The 15,700-nt window shown below is 33.5% G+C and overlaps 2 protein-coding genes across 2 annotated transcripts in view; one reads left to right on the top strand and one right to left on the bottom strand.

Annotated features, from left to right (window-relative positions):
* Positions 1-130: 130 nt before the first annotated feature.
* On the bottom strand, positions 131-9,712 carry LOC132757580 (cardiolipin synthase (CMP-forming)-like). Its single transcript, XM_060748896.1, has 7 exons — positions 9,197-9,712; positions 7,589-7,726; positions 6,673-6,802; positions 4,443-4,528; positions 3,759-3,827; positions 2,975-3,066; positions 131-2,047 (listed from the first exon to the last, which is right to left on the bottom strand). Exons 1-7 carry the CDS (start codon positions 9,623-9,625, stop codon positions 1,942-1,944), a joined length of 1,050 nt encoding a protein of 349 aa, XP_060604879.1. The 5' UTR covers positions 9,626-9,712; the 3' UTR covers positions 131-1,941.
* LOC132757581 (glucosamine 6-phosphate N-acetyltransferase-like) overlaps positions 9,710-15,700 on the top strand; it is a 23,694-nt gene continuing 17,703 nt past the window's right edge. The window contains exon 1 of the mRNA XM_060748897.1: positions 9,710-9,935. Coding sequence (XP_060604880.1) covers positions 9,918-9,935 — 18 coding nt within the window. The 5' untranslated portion in view covers positions 9,710-9,917. The remainder of the gene's footprint in view (positions 9,936-15,700) is intronic.

Below are 15,700 nucleotides of genomic sequence, written 5' to 3'. Positions count from 1 at the left end.
TGCCTTATCTTGGTCTTCACTGGTTGTATGAGTAGCAAATGACTAAAAGTTAAACAATGGACATGTCCAAATTAATAACAGGATAGTCACATAAACACTGTGAGTTAGGATTATATTAAATGGAAGTTAATAATGTTTTTAACACTTTACTCAATTAAAGTCAGACATTTCAAAATGGTTACAATAGGTAGATGCACAACAAGACAATAAAAATAAATTACAAGTCACATTCTCAAGACACAAACAAATTTTTGGCAAACTGCCAAAACTTGAGTTCTAGAAAATGATTGGATAATCAACAATGACAAGCACCATAAATGTGATAAGCATGATTTGTGATAGGTAGGCCAATTCAATATAGAATATATATCCTTTACCGCAATAGATATTTAATCATTTTTCAATCTAGACAAAACCATTCATCATTTTATAGGAAAATTTCAAAATAAGTACTGACTGAATAACAAACAGTGCAGACCATGAGCAGGAATTATTTCAGGCATAACAGGTCTCTTGGAGAACAACAGATCTACCCATGTTACCTTGATAGCTACCTCATATGACAGCTTTCTTTATCCCATGTGAAGCTTGAATCGAGAAGTTATAAAGCTATTTTCTGAGATCCATCTCCACTAAAAAAATATCCAACTTAAAAACTTGACTTGTAAAATTTCTTCATAACCTTGGATCTAGGAGGGACAAGTTAAATCCTTAGTCAGTGACCTTAACCAATTGGCCAGTGGTCACAAAGACTAACACTGGAAGTCTGAACCAAGTTTAAATTCCTCTATGTGAAAGAGAGAGAGATTAAAAATGTTTAGATCAGTAGGTCAATCAAGCATTTTAAAACAGAATTCGAATGCATTTTCAGAATTACAACAAAGTAGTTTTACAGTTTAAATCATATCACTTACAAAAAATGTGGGATATGTCACTGAAAGTTTGTTTCTTAATCAATCATAAACAATATATATATGTACATAGTACAAATGCTAAAAATGTTTCATACAAAGACTAGAAAAACAATAATACATATGTTACACATTTGTTCTATACACATTTGTTCAATTCTGCCAATACATTGGAAAATATGTGCTTGAAATGGCACACAAGATAAAAATACATCTATATGACAATAAACACACACTTATGAATTATGCCAATGCATTGTATAAACTTTTTATGAAAAAATCCATTCAACACAGACATATTCATTCCAACATACTCAATTTTTTTTTTTTTAACACATTTATTTAAGGTCGCCGCCGGAAAGCCCATATGGGCGAACGTACTCAAGTCGGACCATCCTAGAGCGTCCCGCCTAGATTTTTTCGTCGTTTTTTTTCCCAGCTTTTATTGTTGGAGCCTGACCCCAGATGCCCCTCAAGGCATTATTTCAGGCACAAGCGGGCACCTGGGTAGAACCACCGACCTTCCGTAAGCCAGCTGGATGGCTTCCTCACATGAAAGATTTCAACCCGAGTGAGGATCGAACCTACAGCGGTGAGGGACCTGTGATCTCCAGTCAGCGACCTTAACCACTCGGCCACGAAGGCCCCTAACATACTCAACTACGATTATAAGCACAACTCTTTAAACCACAATGTCAATGAAAGTTTATAAGGAAAAGATATTGAATGAACATATTGTTATTTGATAACAAATATCTTGATTTTTCTCAACTTGAATCTATAAACGTGTATGGATGGAGAAAAGAAATGAACTTTATTAACACATCTAGTGTTAACATTGGCAGATTATTGTAGAAAGAATATGTCATATCACAGTTGTTTCCCTTTCTTAATTTTACCCCATGAATAAATATATTCAATCTTGGGTTGTTTCCCCTGATTATATCAGACTTCAGCCATTCCAATTAACCCCCACTTACTTCTATCACATAGCAACATAAAAATATACACATATAATGGGTACACATGTTCACTTCTTAGAATTTATAGACTGTTGCTGAAGAAATTTCACTGACGACTTCCTTGTGATGACATAACCAACTCCAGAACCAAATGTTGTTGCTGCAGTCAAACCCCTGAAATACAAAATTTTACAGTAAGTTATGATGAAACGGTACCTAATGTTATAAAAAGCAAAAAGTCCAAACACATCTTGATAATCAACACTTTTTTCTTATGTTTTTCCCCAAAAACACTCACTTGCCCTTCTTCATTTTTTTCTGCATTAAAAAGTCATAATTTTGTCAAGCTTCACACAGCAAAATAATCAAATTTAAATCTGAAACATTATTTTATTCTAAATTTCTTGAACCATATATAAACACTTATAATATACTCTTTATGAGTTGAAAAGTAAGTATCTTAACGCTAAATATATATAATGAACTTGTCCAGTTTTGGTATTAAAATCATAACAATTAAGTAGCCAACTGTCCAGATAAGCAGGCTGGTCTGGCCCTATACTAGTGGCAAGAACAAATCATCATTCCTGATAACACTGAAGCTGTTAAAGAACTTACTCTTGTTAAAACTTGTTAAATTTATTTCAAAGGATGAAAGGAGAGTAAATTCAAATAGTTTCACTAAATCATATAAAATATTGATATGAATAACTTTACTTAAAGGAATTAATAAACCTTCTGCCTGCTTGTACCTAAAGAGGAAAGCCTTTGTCACTATTAATAGCCAGGCCAGCCTGCACAGATCAGGCTCTATACTGTTGATAACTCAACTTTAGTATTTTGATAATTAAATTAATTAAATTCAAATATACTTTATCAAAATCAAAGTTGAGCAACTCAATTATACGAATTCAGTAGGTTAAAGGTTAATAGTCTAAAAATACAGACCACATTTTGGCTTTCCTAAGCTTTATGATGATTTGTTTCTATAGTGAGTGATATAAAGTACCTCAAATTAATCTCCCCAGGTGATATTCCCATCCTATCTCACTAACAAAGTCTACAATTTTATATCAAATGTAACTACAAACATAGTCTTACCATAAACACTGAAGTAAAGGATGATTTACAAAATCAAACACAGGAGCTGCTAGAGTAAAGCACACCAATGATAACTGTAATGCTGTATTCACCTGAAAACATCAAATAATGCGAAGATATGAATAGAATTAAGAATTGACATACAATCTGTAAATCAGTAGTATTATGGTCACTTGTGTTGTTTAAATTATTAGAAAATCTACAAAACATTTCTTTTTGCTCAACATATTTTCACCAAACAATTAAATTGAGCCTGATATTTGAAAGTGTGTTATGATACTTCTGAAGCCATTAGTTACTCTCCACAACAAATATTAAACACATTATCATACATGTACTAATTTTAATGAACAAACAAGACTGGAAGTAACACTGACAGTTTTATGTACCATCAATATTGCCTTGAGGCAAAATATGAAAATCTATTTTAAGTCTCTGTGACAACAACAAAATCGACTGGATACCAAATTAAAAGACAGAGGCCCAAAGAAGGTACCAGCACATAAAATTTCTTAGATATCAGTCAATGAAAGATGGTATGTATGTTTGTCCTACTTAAAACACTACACCACTTCTAGCCATTGTGCTTTTAGCCACATTTAGGGAGTTTCCTAGTCACACAATTATTGCAATGAATAAGTTCAAAGAAAATTTTTTGTGTGCCTATTGTTTACCTAGCCATGTATCTTAACTAGTTAGCTTGAATGACAAACTACCAATTTAATGCTCCATCTAAAGGTGGTATAGGAGTTTTTAACAGTCGCTGATACTTTTTCTATCTTACCTTACTTAATGTTGATGGCAATAATTTGGCTGTTGGATTGGTTACGTCAAAATATCTTTTTATAGTTCTCTGTAATAAATATATAAAATGATAGTTACAAATAAAATACAAGATGTATATGGGAATGACTGACAACCATATCTCCACTGACCTCTTTTAAAAAAACACCATCCTGTAAATCTAACAAGTTCTCATTTGTCAGCAATCTTCTTTGATATTTCAATGATAACTTGTTTCTTAATTAAATCCAGTTTGTTATTTACATTTTGACTAAGTTTGAGCTTACAGTGAATATTTCAAGTTTAAGTTCACATTACAAAGAAAATTATAAGAAGAATTTTGGGAAAACATGTACATCTATATTGATCTGTATTAACAAAAAAGAAATACCAGAAACTTTTATAGCTGACAATAATAATTACCATTATTGCCCCTCATTTTGTTTCAGAAAAGAAAAATGCCAACAATATTATTTTGAGTTGGGCGAGTGGTTAAGGGTTAATGTCATTGACTTCAAACCAATTGCCTCTCACTGCTGTTAATTTGAGCCCCACAAGCATCTTTGAATTCTTTGATGTGAGAAAGCTATCCAGCTAGCTCGTGTTCAAAAGCACATACAAATGTAATTAGCACAAAATATTTATCAAAAGACAGGTAAAAATGACTGTATATACAAATACTTACAGGGGGAGGTAAAGAAACATATCTTATCACAAAGCCTGCTAATATAAGTAGTACATCTCGTCCAATGATCAATACAGCAAGTGGAACTGAAAACAAACAAAAGTTTACCCTTACCATACTAAATTTCTTAAATGGACTACTCCATCTGTTAATCTGGACAAAACCATTTATCATTTTTAGGTAAAATTTCAAAATACGTACTGACTGAATAGCAAGCTGTAGTTAGTGGTCACATAGATTTAGTAACTGCTAGTGCACTTAAGTTTAATAGATTAAAAAAACATAGAGCAACAAGCAAATTCGTTGAATTTATATCCCCCGCCGAGTACTGGTTTTTATTAACACAACAACTGAAAACATGAGGCTTTATTTCTATATTAATCATGGCATAAACAGTAATATTCTTTGAACTTGATAAATATTCAGGGTAATAACAGAGCCATAACTTTGTGCTAAATAGTAATATCTGGAAATGCCAATGAGATGTATGCATACTACATAACTAATCAAGGGCCATAAATCTGAGTTATAAGTATCTGACCCGAACAAGGCACATCTCCTCTTAGTATCCCATAAAGTTTCATTGAATTCCAGCCAGTAGCACGGAAACGATTATTGCTCTGGTTGTATACTGCCTAAGTTATCAAGGGTCATAACTCTAAGTTAAAATGTCTGACCCAAACAAGGCGACAATATGCGCATCTCCTCTTGGTATTGAAGGTTCCAATAAAGTTTCATTGAATACCAGCCAGTAGTTGCAGAGAAGTAATGAGGAAACGAATATTTTTCTATATGGATACTGCATAACTAATCAAGGGCCATAACTCTGAGTTAAAGTGTCTGACCCCAACAAGGCAATGATATGCACATCTTCTCTTGGTATTGAAGGTTCCCATAAAGTTTCATTGAATTCCAGCCAGTAGTTGCAGAGTAGTAGCGCTGTAAAGATTTTTGCTCTTTATGCATACTGCATAACTAATCAATGGCCATAACTCTGAGTGTAAGTGTCTGACCGGAACAAGGCAACGATATGCGCATCTCCTCTTGGTATTGAAGGTTCCCATAAAGTTTCATTGAATTCCAGCCAGTAGTTGAAGAGAAGTAGCGCGGAAACAATTATTGCTCTATATGCATACTGCATAACTAATCAAGGGCCATAACTCTCAGTTAAAGGGTCTGACCGGAACAAGGCAACGATATGCGCATCTCCTCTTGGTATTGAAGATTCCCATAAAGTTTCATTGAATTCTAGCCAGTAGTTACAGAGAACTAGCGCGGAAATGATTTTTACTCCATATGCATACTGCATAACTAATCAAGGGCCATAACTCTGAGTTAAAGTGTCTGACCAGAACAAGCTGATGGTATGCGCATCTCCACTTGGTATTGAAGGTTCCCATAAAATTTCCTTGAATTGCAGCCAGTAGTTGCAGAGAAGTAGTGCGGAAACGATTTTTACTCTATATGTATACTACATAACTAATCAAGGGCCATAACTCTGAGTCAAAGGGTCTGACCGGAACAAGCTGACGATATGCGCATCTCCTCTTGATATTGATGATTCCCCTAAAGTTTCGTTGAATTCCAGCCAGTAGTTGCAGAGAACTACTCCGGAAACGAAATTTTACTCTATATGCATACTACATAACTAATCAAGGGCCATAACTCTGAGTTAAAGGGTCTGACCGGAACAAGCTGACGATATGCGCATCTCCTCTTGATATTGATGATTCCCATAAAGTTTCGTTGAATTCCAGCCAGTAGTTGCAGAGAACTACTCCGGAAACGAAATTCGGACGGACGGATGGACGGACGGACGGACAACGCCAAAACTATATCCCCCTCCTGATTCCATAGGCGGGGGATAATTAGACAGCTTTCCTCCTTGTACCTTTTGTAAGATAGTTTTCTTTAAATTTTGCTCTTATATTAGAGATTTTTTATGTCACTATATAGTACCATTTTTTAGGTCAAAGGAATAGTCCTGTTCAATGAAAACTTTTGAAAAGCTATCAATGCTAAAAGTTTGAATGATCTGAGGTTGAACAAATCATTTTCAGTTAAAGAGAGTACCACATGCAGTGGTAATGTTTGTATGTTAAAATTTATAACAGACAAGCATCACCACGCAGCTTTTATAATTCAAAATTTTAATAATTTCACTGTGAAGTAATTACAGTATAATTTTCTATTATACTTCAGTAAACTACCACCAAGCACGTAAAATTACCTGGTAGAAGATGAGCCATCGTCAAGGTAACTGTAAGGACAGTGATGAGGATTTTATCTGCAAGGGGATCTAGTGCTGTACCAAATGCTGACATCTGATTCTTAAAGTTCCTCGCTATATATCCATCCAACTGAAAATAGGTATCATTATAGTGAAATAGACCCAATTTCTATAGATCATTGACCCTTATAATTTGCATGAACCTAAAGGGATAAGCCTTTGCCAAAAAGTATAGAGACAGGTAAACTGTACCGAATGGCATTTTAGGTCTTGCGCAACAAAATAAACAAAACATGTACCTTGTGTATCTGGGCCTTTGAAAGTCACCTCCTATTATGCTTTCAAGTAAATATGTGAAGTTTCAACCCATTTCCTTAAGAACATTCTCTTAAGTTTTTGAGATAACAACTTTCACAATAAAAATTAACCGAAGTGTGACAGTGACAGTGATGCTGACACAGACATATGGTTGATTACAATGATACCTCTCACTACTGAGTATTCTTTAAAAAATTAAAGTTATAGAAATTTTATTAATTTTCTAATTTTACTATTCAAAGAATTCTCAATTGGGATTAAAATTGGAATTCTTACAATAGAAAATGTTCCAACATGTCGGAAACTGTACATATATTAACAATAATTCACATTTACTGTCCTTTAATATTTGTATGAAATAAACAGTCATTGAATTTAAGATTTTGAATTTACTGGCCCGAATTCCAGTTTTGAATTTATTCTTCTATATATTTCACTAAATTTTCTTAAAATTTACACTGGCCCAAAATAAGTTTCACCGGCCATGGGCTACAGGGCCAGTGCTAAATTCGATGACTGAATAAAGATAAAAAAAAATAATTCACATATACACTGCCTTTTAATAATTATTGAAAAATATAGATAAAAAATAACATACAAGATCTGTGAGTCCAGCAAAAGTGAACAATCCCAATGCCACTTGGAAACTCTGATCCACTACCAGGTATCCTATCACAGGTGTGAGTAAAATGCGAGACATTGTAAGCAGATTCGGAACAGTCCATATATTCTCTTTCTACAAAGTAATATATATAAGAAAATAAGTCAATATCAAAATAAACAGATTGATTTTCCGTAGAAAAGAAAACATAATGTTAAAATAAAACAACCCATCTTATTTTTGGATGTTGTTACAAAATGCAAAAGGAATTTAATTGTTATGTATAAGTTCAATAATAGATGTATAATCAACCTTGATGTTAATGTAAACCTAAATTATTTTTCTTTAACTGGACTCAAATTTTACAAATGTAAGTAAAAAAAAGGCCAGTACCTTTTCCAATAACTAATAAGTTTTTGCAAGTGCAAAAAAAAAGAATATTGCATAGACGTTTACAGTTAATATTAAAGGAAAATTGACACAATATTCTTTGTTGAATGATGCACAGTAGAAAAACAAAACATAACATATATTAAATTGTGTATACAATAATATATATGACATTATGTTGCCAAAAAATTGCAAGCTCATAATATACTAAGAGGATATTTTTTCGTTTTTCGTGAAATATGGAATATATTTTCACTCAACATGATAAAATGCCACATATTTTCACGAGCCGGGACAGCTTATGTTTAAAGTTTATGTTGATGAGAATGGATGTGACTTAAAGAAAATATATATTCAATTAGATAGTGAAGCCAAAGCATGTAATTCATGTAAATGAATTAGTTCAATTAATTAGACTTGTCAAAGAAACATCAAAATAATATTGGACGGGCAGTGTCACAGGGTGAGAAAAATGTGCAGCCTAACCGGGACTCGAACCCGGGACCCTCGTAATACCATACCGCGGCTCTACAGACTGAGCTATCCACATTTTCTTACACATCTTCTCCCCTAAATAGTGAACAGTTCTGAAACATGACATACTCCCCTGCTATATTGAAATTCGTCTTCGAATTTCACAGAGTTACAGAGCAATGTAAATTAAACTCTGAGCTATATACAGTCATGGGCCCCATGTTGGGCGCCAAATGTCACAGGGTGAGAAAAATGTGCAGTCAATGCATGTGACAGATGTTTGTTTCACTGTATTGTCTGTATGCATGAAACATAAGAAAGACTGTCATTTTAGTGATAGCGAGCTCGAAGGGCCTGCTCACAAAGCGAGCTTTATGGTGTATGGACACGAGTACCTGCTAGATAGTGATGGTTTTGAAAACTTTCGTCCAAAGTACTGAATTGACAACTTGTTGAATAACAAGATGACGATAAAAGCAGAGGTATTCTGATTGAAAACGGAAACGTAGACTGGTGACCTGGGCACTTATATGGGAATTATAACAGGACAGGAAACCAGAATAAACGGAAGCAGTGTATAAAATACCGAATGACAATTTTAAAACTGAAAATGTAAAATAAAAATGAACGATTATTTTCTACTATTTCACGCTAAAAGTAATTCGAGCTAACTTTGAGGCTTTGCCTTTTTCATATTATAGTATACATTGATAGATTGAAAAATTAGTAATATTGACTCACCGGATCATTCCCTATTTTTGAAAGAGGTCTGTTCTTCCCACTCCCTGTCACTTTAGTGTCATCATTTTTTCCTTCACTTTCTGCTCCTGTGCTATAATGTCTTTTAGTAGAAGTATCTGTTACAAATAACACAGATTTAATTGCATTTGAATTGTCTGTTGGCACACCAGAAACCTTATTTACACTGAGAATTTGTTTCAATATGTATGAATTACTTCCCTTGTCTGTACAACTGCTTAGTTGGTCATGTTTGTTGGAATATAAGCATGTCTTCGGATATAATTGTACATGGCAACCCATGCTTTGTGAATATTTACATTTTTTGCATACATCAAGACTACTCAGAATGCTAAATTTTCCTCGCATCAATCCATTTTCCCTAAAAATCTTGAAACTTGATCTAAACGTCATTTTCATGGGCGCAGCCATCTTTGTTACACTCTCAAATCAAAAACGTTTGTAAAATATTTGTAAATAAATTGTGGTTTAAGGAAGATACTTAATAATTTTTATACTTTTAGATTATTATAAAATTTTATTTTTTTAGCAACAGACAAAATGAAATGCTGACTAAAAGTAATGGACATTCATTATTGAATGAGATAATCTCTAAATACCGGCTGTTGGCGTGAGGAAGTGTCAAATTAATGTTTACAATTCAGGTGTGCCGGAGGTGGACGTTTAAATACTTATAAAAGTAATTTGACAGTTCATCATCAATATGAATTTTAATGCCACGGTATGTATTTATTTTAAACTGAGATTGTCATATATTTAGTTTACAGCCTACTCAGACTTTTCATTTAATGATGATGCAATAGGGTTCATTGGGTAACTTTTAATTTTTTAAATTAGCCGGGTACAAATATTATATATTTTAGATGCCATCATGATATTATATAGTTTTCCCTTAAAACTTTAAGTATCAATTATTAAATCTGAATATCTCATCTACATCATACTGCTTTAAATGTTAACGATTAATTACACTAAACAGCTAGGCTATTGTTTATTGTTTTTTGTAATATGAAATTAGGCAAAGCCTATGAACGGAGAAGTCGTTAAAAAATTCCTTTCATTCTTTCCGTTTTAAAGGTGTCATTCGGTATTACATGTACCGCTTCCGTTTTCACTCGGAACACTCGACGATTATTATTTATCCGAAAAGTTGAGATTTGTTCCGATATCGGAATACCCCGCCTATTATTATTGAGTTACATTGTAAATGGCGGCGCCCGACTAGAACTGGCACTGAAAATTTCATTGATAGGTATAGAATTCTATATATTTTTTAATTGTTTTTTATTTGATTTTCTTTTAAATATACACGTGTAGTCTATAGCCGGGCAAGCCAAAGCCCGGACCCGCTTCGCGGGCCCGGTCTTTGACTTCCTCGTATTAATATACAGTAGATCTACATGTACTTATAATTTAGCATAAAATATTGTTGGAACAAGAAAAAAATAATCTTTGTCTTTGATTTATCAGTGATTTAGATTTACATTTGTGCTAGTTGTCTAGTCTCGATGAGTCAAATTATTTTTTTTCTATTAATCAAAGTAATGCCACTTTTCTTTATAATAATAACTAATATAAAGTTTAAGCTTATAAATCATTTTTATTCATTACTGTACAATAGACCTAGAAATAAAGATGAAAAAAAAATTGGATTTGTCATATTCTTTTCTGTTTATGGAATAACAATGTTTAAAAAAGCACTTTGAAATAAATACCAATATATTTTTATGTAAGATTTCAAAGATATTGTAAACCTAAAAAAATCCTCAGGTAGTGACTTGGTTTTGAACTACAGACCACTGGATTACAAGGCGGACACTCAACAATGTCCCTTAAGGGTAAACCTAACAGCAAGACAGTTTGAAATGACCTACAATCACTACAATGTACTCACCCCTGTTTAGCCAAATTAATTTTGCATGACTGTTTCCTACTGTCAAAGTCAACACCCATTATATATTGTCTCTATGTCTGTTTGATAAGCTTAATTCAAGTTGGAGAAGTTTTTGCATTGATAAATTGTGTAGCATAATTAGCTCAACTTTTTTTTTCAAAGAAAAAATTCGAAAAAAAAGGAGATATTGTTACAATCATGGCGGCGTTCCTGTTGATGTTGCATGCTGTCAGTAAACTTTAACTTAAGTTCATGGTGTATTGTCTTTGTACTTGGCCGCAACAACCCTTTGGACAAGACCTTCAAGAAGACCAGACTAAACTTGACCTTCATTAACAAATGACCTTGACCTTCAAGGTTTAATGTCTAAATTTTGCTTGATTTTTGCTATATAATAGTGGCTATAACTTTGTTATTTTTACATGGTTCATCTTCAAACTTGAAACACAACAAACATAAGTATAGAATTTAAAGTGAATGGCCTTGACCTTGAAGGTAAATTATAAAAAATTTCATTTTTTTGTTATAACTGGCTATAACTTTGTTATTAATGAATGTATTGACTTTATATTAAGACACAACAATCTTAAGCTACAGTCTCACTTACATCCCGGCAGAGCCCCGGTAGACGTCCGGGGTACGACCGGGAACAACCGGAGTACATCCGTAACTCTGCCGGCAACGTCCGGGATGATCAAGGAACATATGGCATTCGACCCCGGATGGAATAAAATATTTAATATCACCAGGGTGGTCCGGGAAGGTATAGCTTTGCAGGCTTCATCCTTAGCTCTGCCTGAAACGACCGGGGTTATACCGGGGAAGCACCGTAGCTCTGCCGGCACAAAACGGGGATGATCAGGGGTATAATTAAGCCGGTAGAGCTAGGGTAGAGCCCCGGTAGATGCCGGCAGAGCCCTGGTAACTACAGGCACAGCCCCGGAGGATAAAGGTAGAGCTACGGTTGATCCCGGTAGAGCCCCGGCAAAGCCCGGATCATTTTAAAAGAATTACGACAATTTGCGATGAATGCACTTGTTTGTATTAAAACCCTTCCCATTTCCCTTCTATCCAGTATGGCATAAGGATTTTTCAGAAAATCATCATGAATTACTATTCTAGAACAATAGATATTATTTTAAATAAAAATTATGTATCAATGTTATCATTTTCGGGCGTTTTCAATCCACTAGGGTTCTACCGGGGCTCTGCCTGGATCGTCCTGGGCTCTGCCTGGATCGACCGGGGCTCTGCCTGGGTCAACCGGGGCTCTTCCGGCATCATCCGGGAACGACCGGGGAAGCACCGGCATGAACCGTAGCTTCACCTGGGCTCTGCCTGGATGATCTGGAGCGCATCCTGGGCCATTAGTTGGGAACTACCGTAGTGCTGCCGGGTTAAGTGTGACTGCAACAATAATTTCACCCCGGATTATCCCGGTAACTTACCGGGATGGTCCTGGGCTCTGCCGGGAGTAAGTGAGAATGCAGTTTTAAAGATAAGACATTCATGGAAATTAAACTCAAATTGACCTTGGCTCTTTTGTGATCTTGACCTTGAAGGTTAAATTTTTTAATTTTCATCATTGAATGTAACTTGGTAATTCGTGAATGGATTATCTTCATACTTTGACAAAACAACCTTTTTGATAAGACCTTCTTGAAGGTTGAACTGACTTTGACCATGACCAGCTTTAAATGACTTAGACCATCAGTGTCAAATTAATAAATGGATTAACTTTATTTTTAGACATAACTTATTTTAGGTCAGGACCTTCATTTATATCAAACTCAAATTGACCTTGACTTGTGTATGACCTTGACAGTCAAATTATTGAATTTTTACTCATAATAGCTATAATAGACTGTAACTTAGTATTAAGGAATCAATGGATTATCTTCATGCTTGGACAAAACAAACTTTTGGACATAAAACTTCTAAAACAGACCTTGACCTGAATAATTTTGATGTGACCTGACCTTTAATTGGCCTTGACCATCAAGGTTAAATAAATGAAATTCTCTTATTCTCTTCCTATAGCTATGACATTCGGACCATGTGCAGTTTTAGATGTTAAATTGATTTCAGCTGACCTAGATTTTTAGAAATTGACCTACTTTATTGTCTATGAAGTTTGGACCATTTGCACGGTTTTATTTGACAAATTGAACTTTGATATCAGCTGACCTGGATAATTTGAAGAAGTGACCTACTTTCTTATCCTTTGATTTGATCCTTACAGCTATGGAATTTGGACCATGTTCACAGTTTTAGATGTAACATTGATTTCTGATATCAGCTGACCTAAATCATTTGATGAAGTGACCTACTTTCTTGTCCTTTTATGTACAGCTATGAAATTTGGACCATGTACACTGTTTCAGATGTAAGATTGATTATTGAACATTATGGTAATGATTCATACTTGGACAAAACTTTGCCTGGTCTGTTTCATCTTTAATATCCCTTCGCAGACCAAAACATTATCATTCAATAAATTAGAATTTAACTTTGATACTGCTTACCTTTGGGACAAGAGCTTCATTTACAAATGTAATATGACATTGACTATCCCTGAATAACATTAGTTAACTTTAGGAAAGGTGAGAAAAATAGATCATAACCCATGTAATAAAAAGAAGATATGTAATGATTAAATGTTGAAAACAAGCAAAATTAGGTGATAGAACATTTCTTGTTTAATTAAATACTTACTTTTCATTTTATGCAAGTGGTTATGTAATCAGGTTAAAAATCCTCCTTTCTTTATACTAGTATATATGTTAAAGAAGGATTGTTAAAAAATCAACAACAAAAATCCGCTTTTATACTCAGTTTAATCCAACTGGCTTAAAAGTCGGCTGTTAAATGTTTGTTTTTAATTTACCATTAATTTTTATAAGACCTATATATTTTTAAAATATTGAACATTTTCAAAATAAGGAAATGGTTTACATAATTTGTCTGTTAATTATCTAATAAATGTCACATCATATACTTACTCAATTATTGATTAACCTAAGTAAACTAACACCCTTTAAATTTATTGAAAATAAAATGCTAAAACTCCTGTTTTTGGTGAATGAGGAAAAGATAATGATTTGCAAAGAGCACAATTTTCTTTTATGATATTGTTGTATTTGTGTTGTTATTATAATATACAGTAATAAGTTTTGGGTTAAAGCTGAAATTAGGAAGTCAAAGATATATGTTATTTTTAGTCATTTGGATATATTAACCAGGCAACTTCTATTCATAACTCTATAACAGACTAGGGTCTGGGATCATCAGGTAGTTGAAGAAAAGGGCACATTCAGTACTCAGATGCCAAGTAATTCATATTTTACTTGATATCAAAATTTACTCCCTCACATTTTGAGAAATCACTGCGTTAGAATTTCATGTTTTTTTGGCTCTCATCTCTCTTTTGCTTTATCCAACTCTTTTTAGAGAGTCTGTCTGACCTAGAATTAATCATTTTTAGAACATTGTGGCAATGTGTCTTCTGCTTTAGGCAGCTTCTTTTTTATCACAAATAGGTGGGAAATCATAATGTCACAATGTATACTCAATTAGAAAGTGTCAATGAATTTCGGTCCCAAAAATTTTGACACAGTGGCTCTGATTTACTTGATAGGACCCTATTTTTTAGTCTGTTAATATAATAATATTATAATTATTGTGCGTTGTAGTTTCTTGTTATGAAACACATGTAAGTTATATTCAATTCATGCACATCATAAGATATGCATTATCAGCATTGCAATCTAGTTTTAAAACGGAATACTATCTCTTAAGACACTTGTAGATAGCTAAGAAAATGTTTACTTGTTCATAAAGATAAAGTAATAAGTTGAATGCATTATGGAGTACTTTAATTACCCCAATTTATCATGATTTTCCTATACCACTTGTTACATCTGGTTCATAATGTAAATATTATCTCAAATGCTTACTGGTGTTCATTTTTTGAAGCCTTAAAAAATTTACATTTTGAACTTTACTGTATATTCGAGAAGTAAAATACAAATGAAGACATAAGTGAAATGTTTTCCTACTTAAAGACCTTATATTTTATTGATTATTAGCTCAAAAAAGAAAATCATTAACCCATACATACATATATGGGGAAAAATATAATGTGTGAATAAGATATATGAATAATAAGTACACTGAAGTGTTACATTTGCTTAACATAACACACATTGTGACATAAATTTTATAATTTTACAGTTCATTTTTGTACAAAATTAAACAAAACATTTTTCCTCCAATATAGTGTAACTTAAGGAATGTTTCCCCCTATATAGGGTAAGGAATTTTTCCCCCTATAAGAGTAAGTATTACTTTGAAGGCATCTCAAGTCCTGAGTACTGTAAATCACTTTATATTCGCTTGATCTTAATTTCGCGAAAACCCTACCCCTGGATTATTTTGCATATTCATGAATTTGCGATGGCAGGGTCAGAAATTTATATTCGTGATTATTTTAATTTTATTTCCTCAATATTACAGGGTAGGTTGAAGTTATCTTATACTGTGTTGCTCTTATACAAGGTAAATGTTAATGGTGTTTAATAAGAGACGGTTTT

This window comes from Ruditapes philippinarum, unplaced genomic scaffold, assembly GCF_026571515.1.
Source record: "Ruditapes philippinarum isolate M1 unplaced genomic scaffold, ASM2657151v2 ctg2001_1_1_1_1, whole genome shotgun sequence".
Lineage (NCBI taxonomy): Eukaryota > Metazoa > Mollusca > Bivalvia > Venerida > Veneridae > Ruditapes > Ruditapes philippinarum.
This window is presented reverse-complemented; position numbering and strand designations above follow the sequence as displayed.

What these genes read in the sequence shown, in the direction of transcription:
- LOC132757580 (XM_060748896.1), bottom strand. Translation starts at nt 9,625, where the DNA reads ATGGCTGCGCCCATGAAAATGACGTTTAGATCAAGTTTCAAGATTTTT. An exon ending in TGCCATCAACATTAAGTAAG is followed by an intron (nt 3,067 to 3,758) that starts GTAAGATAGAAA and finishes TGATGTTTTCAG; the next exon opens with GTGAATACAGCATTACAGTT. An exon ending in CCTTTACTTCAGTGTTTATG is followed by an intron (nt 2,048 to 2,974) that starts GTAAGACTATGT and finishes TTTGTATTTCAG; the next exon opens with GGGTTTGACTGCAGCAACAA.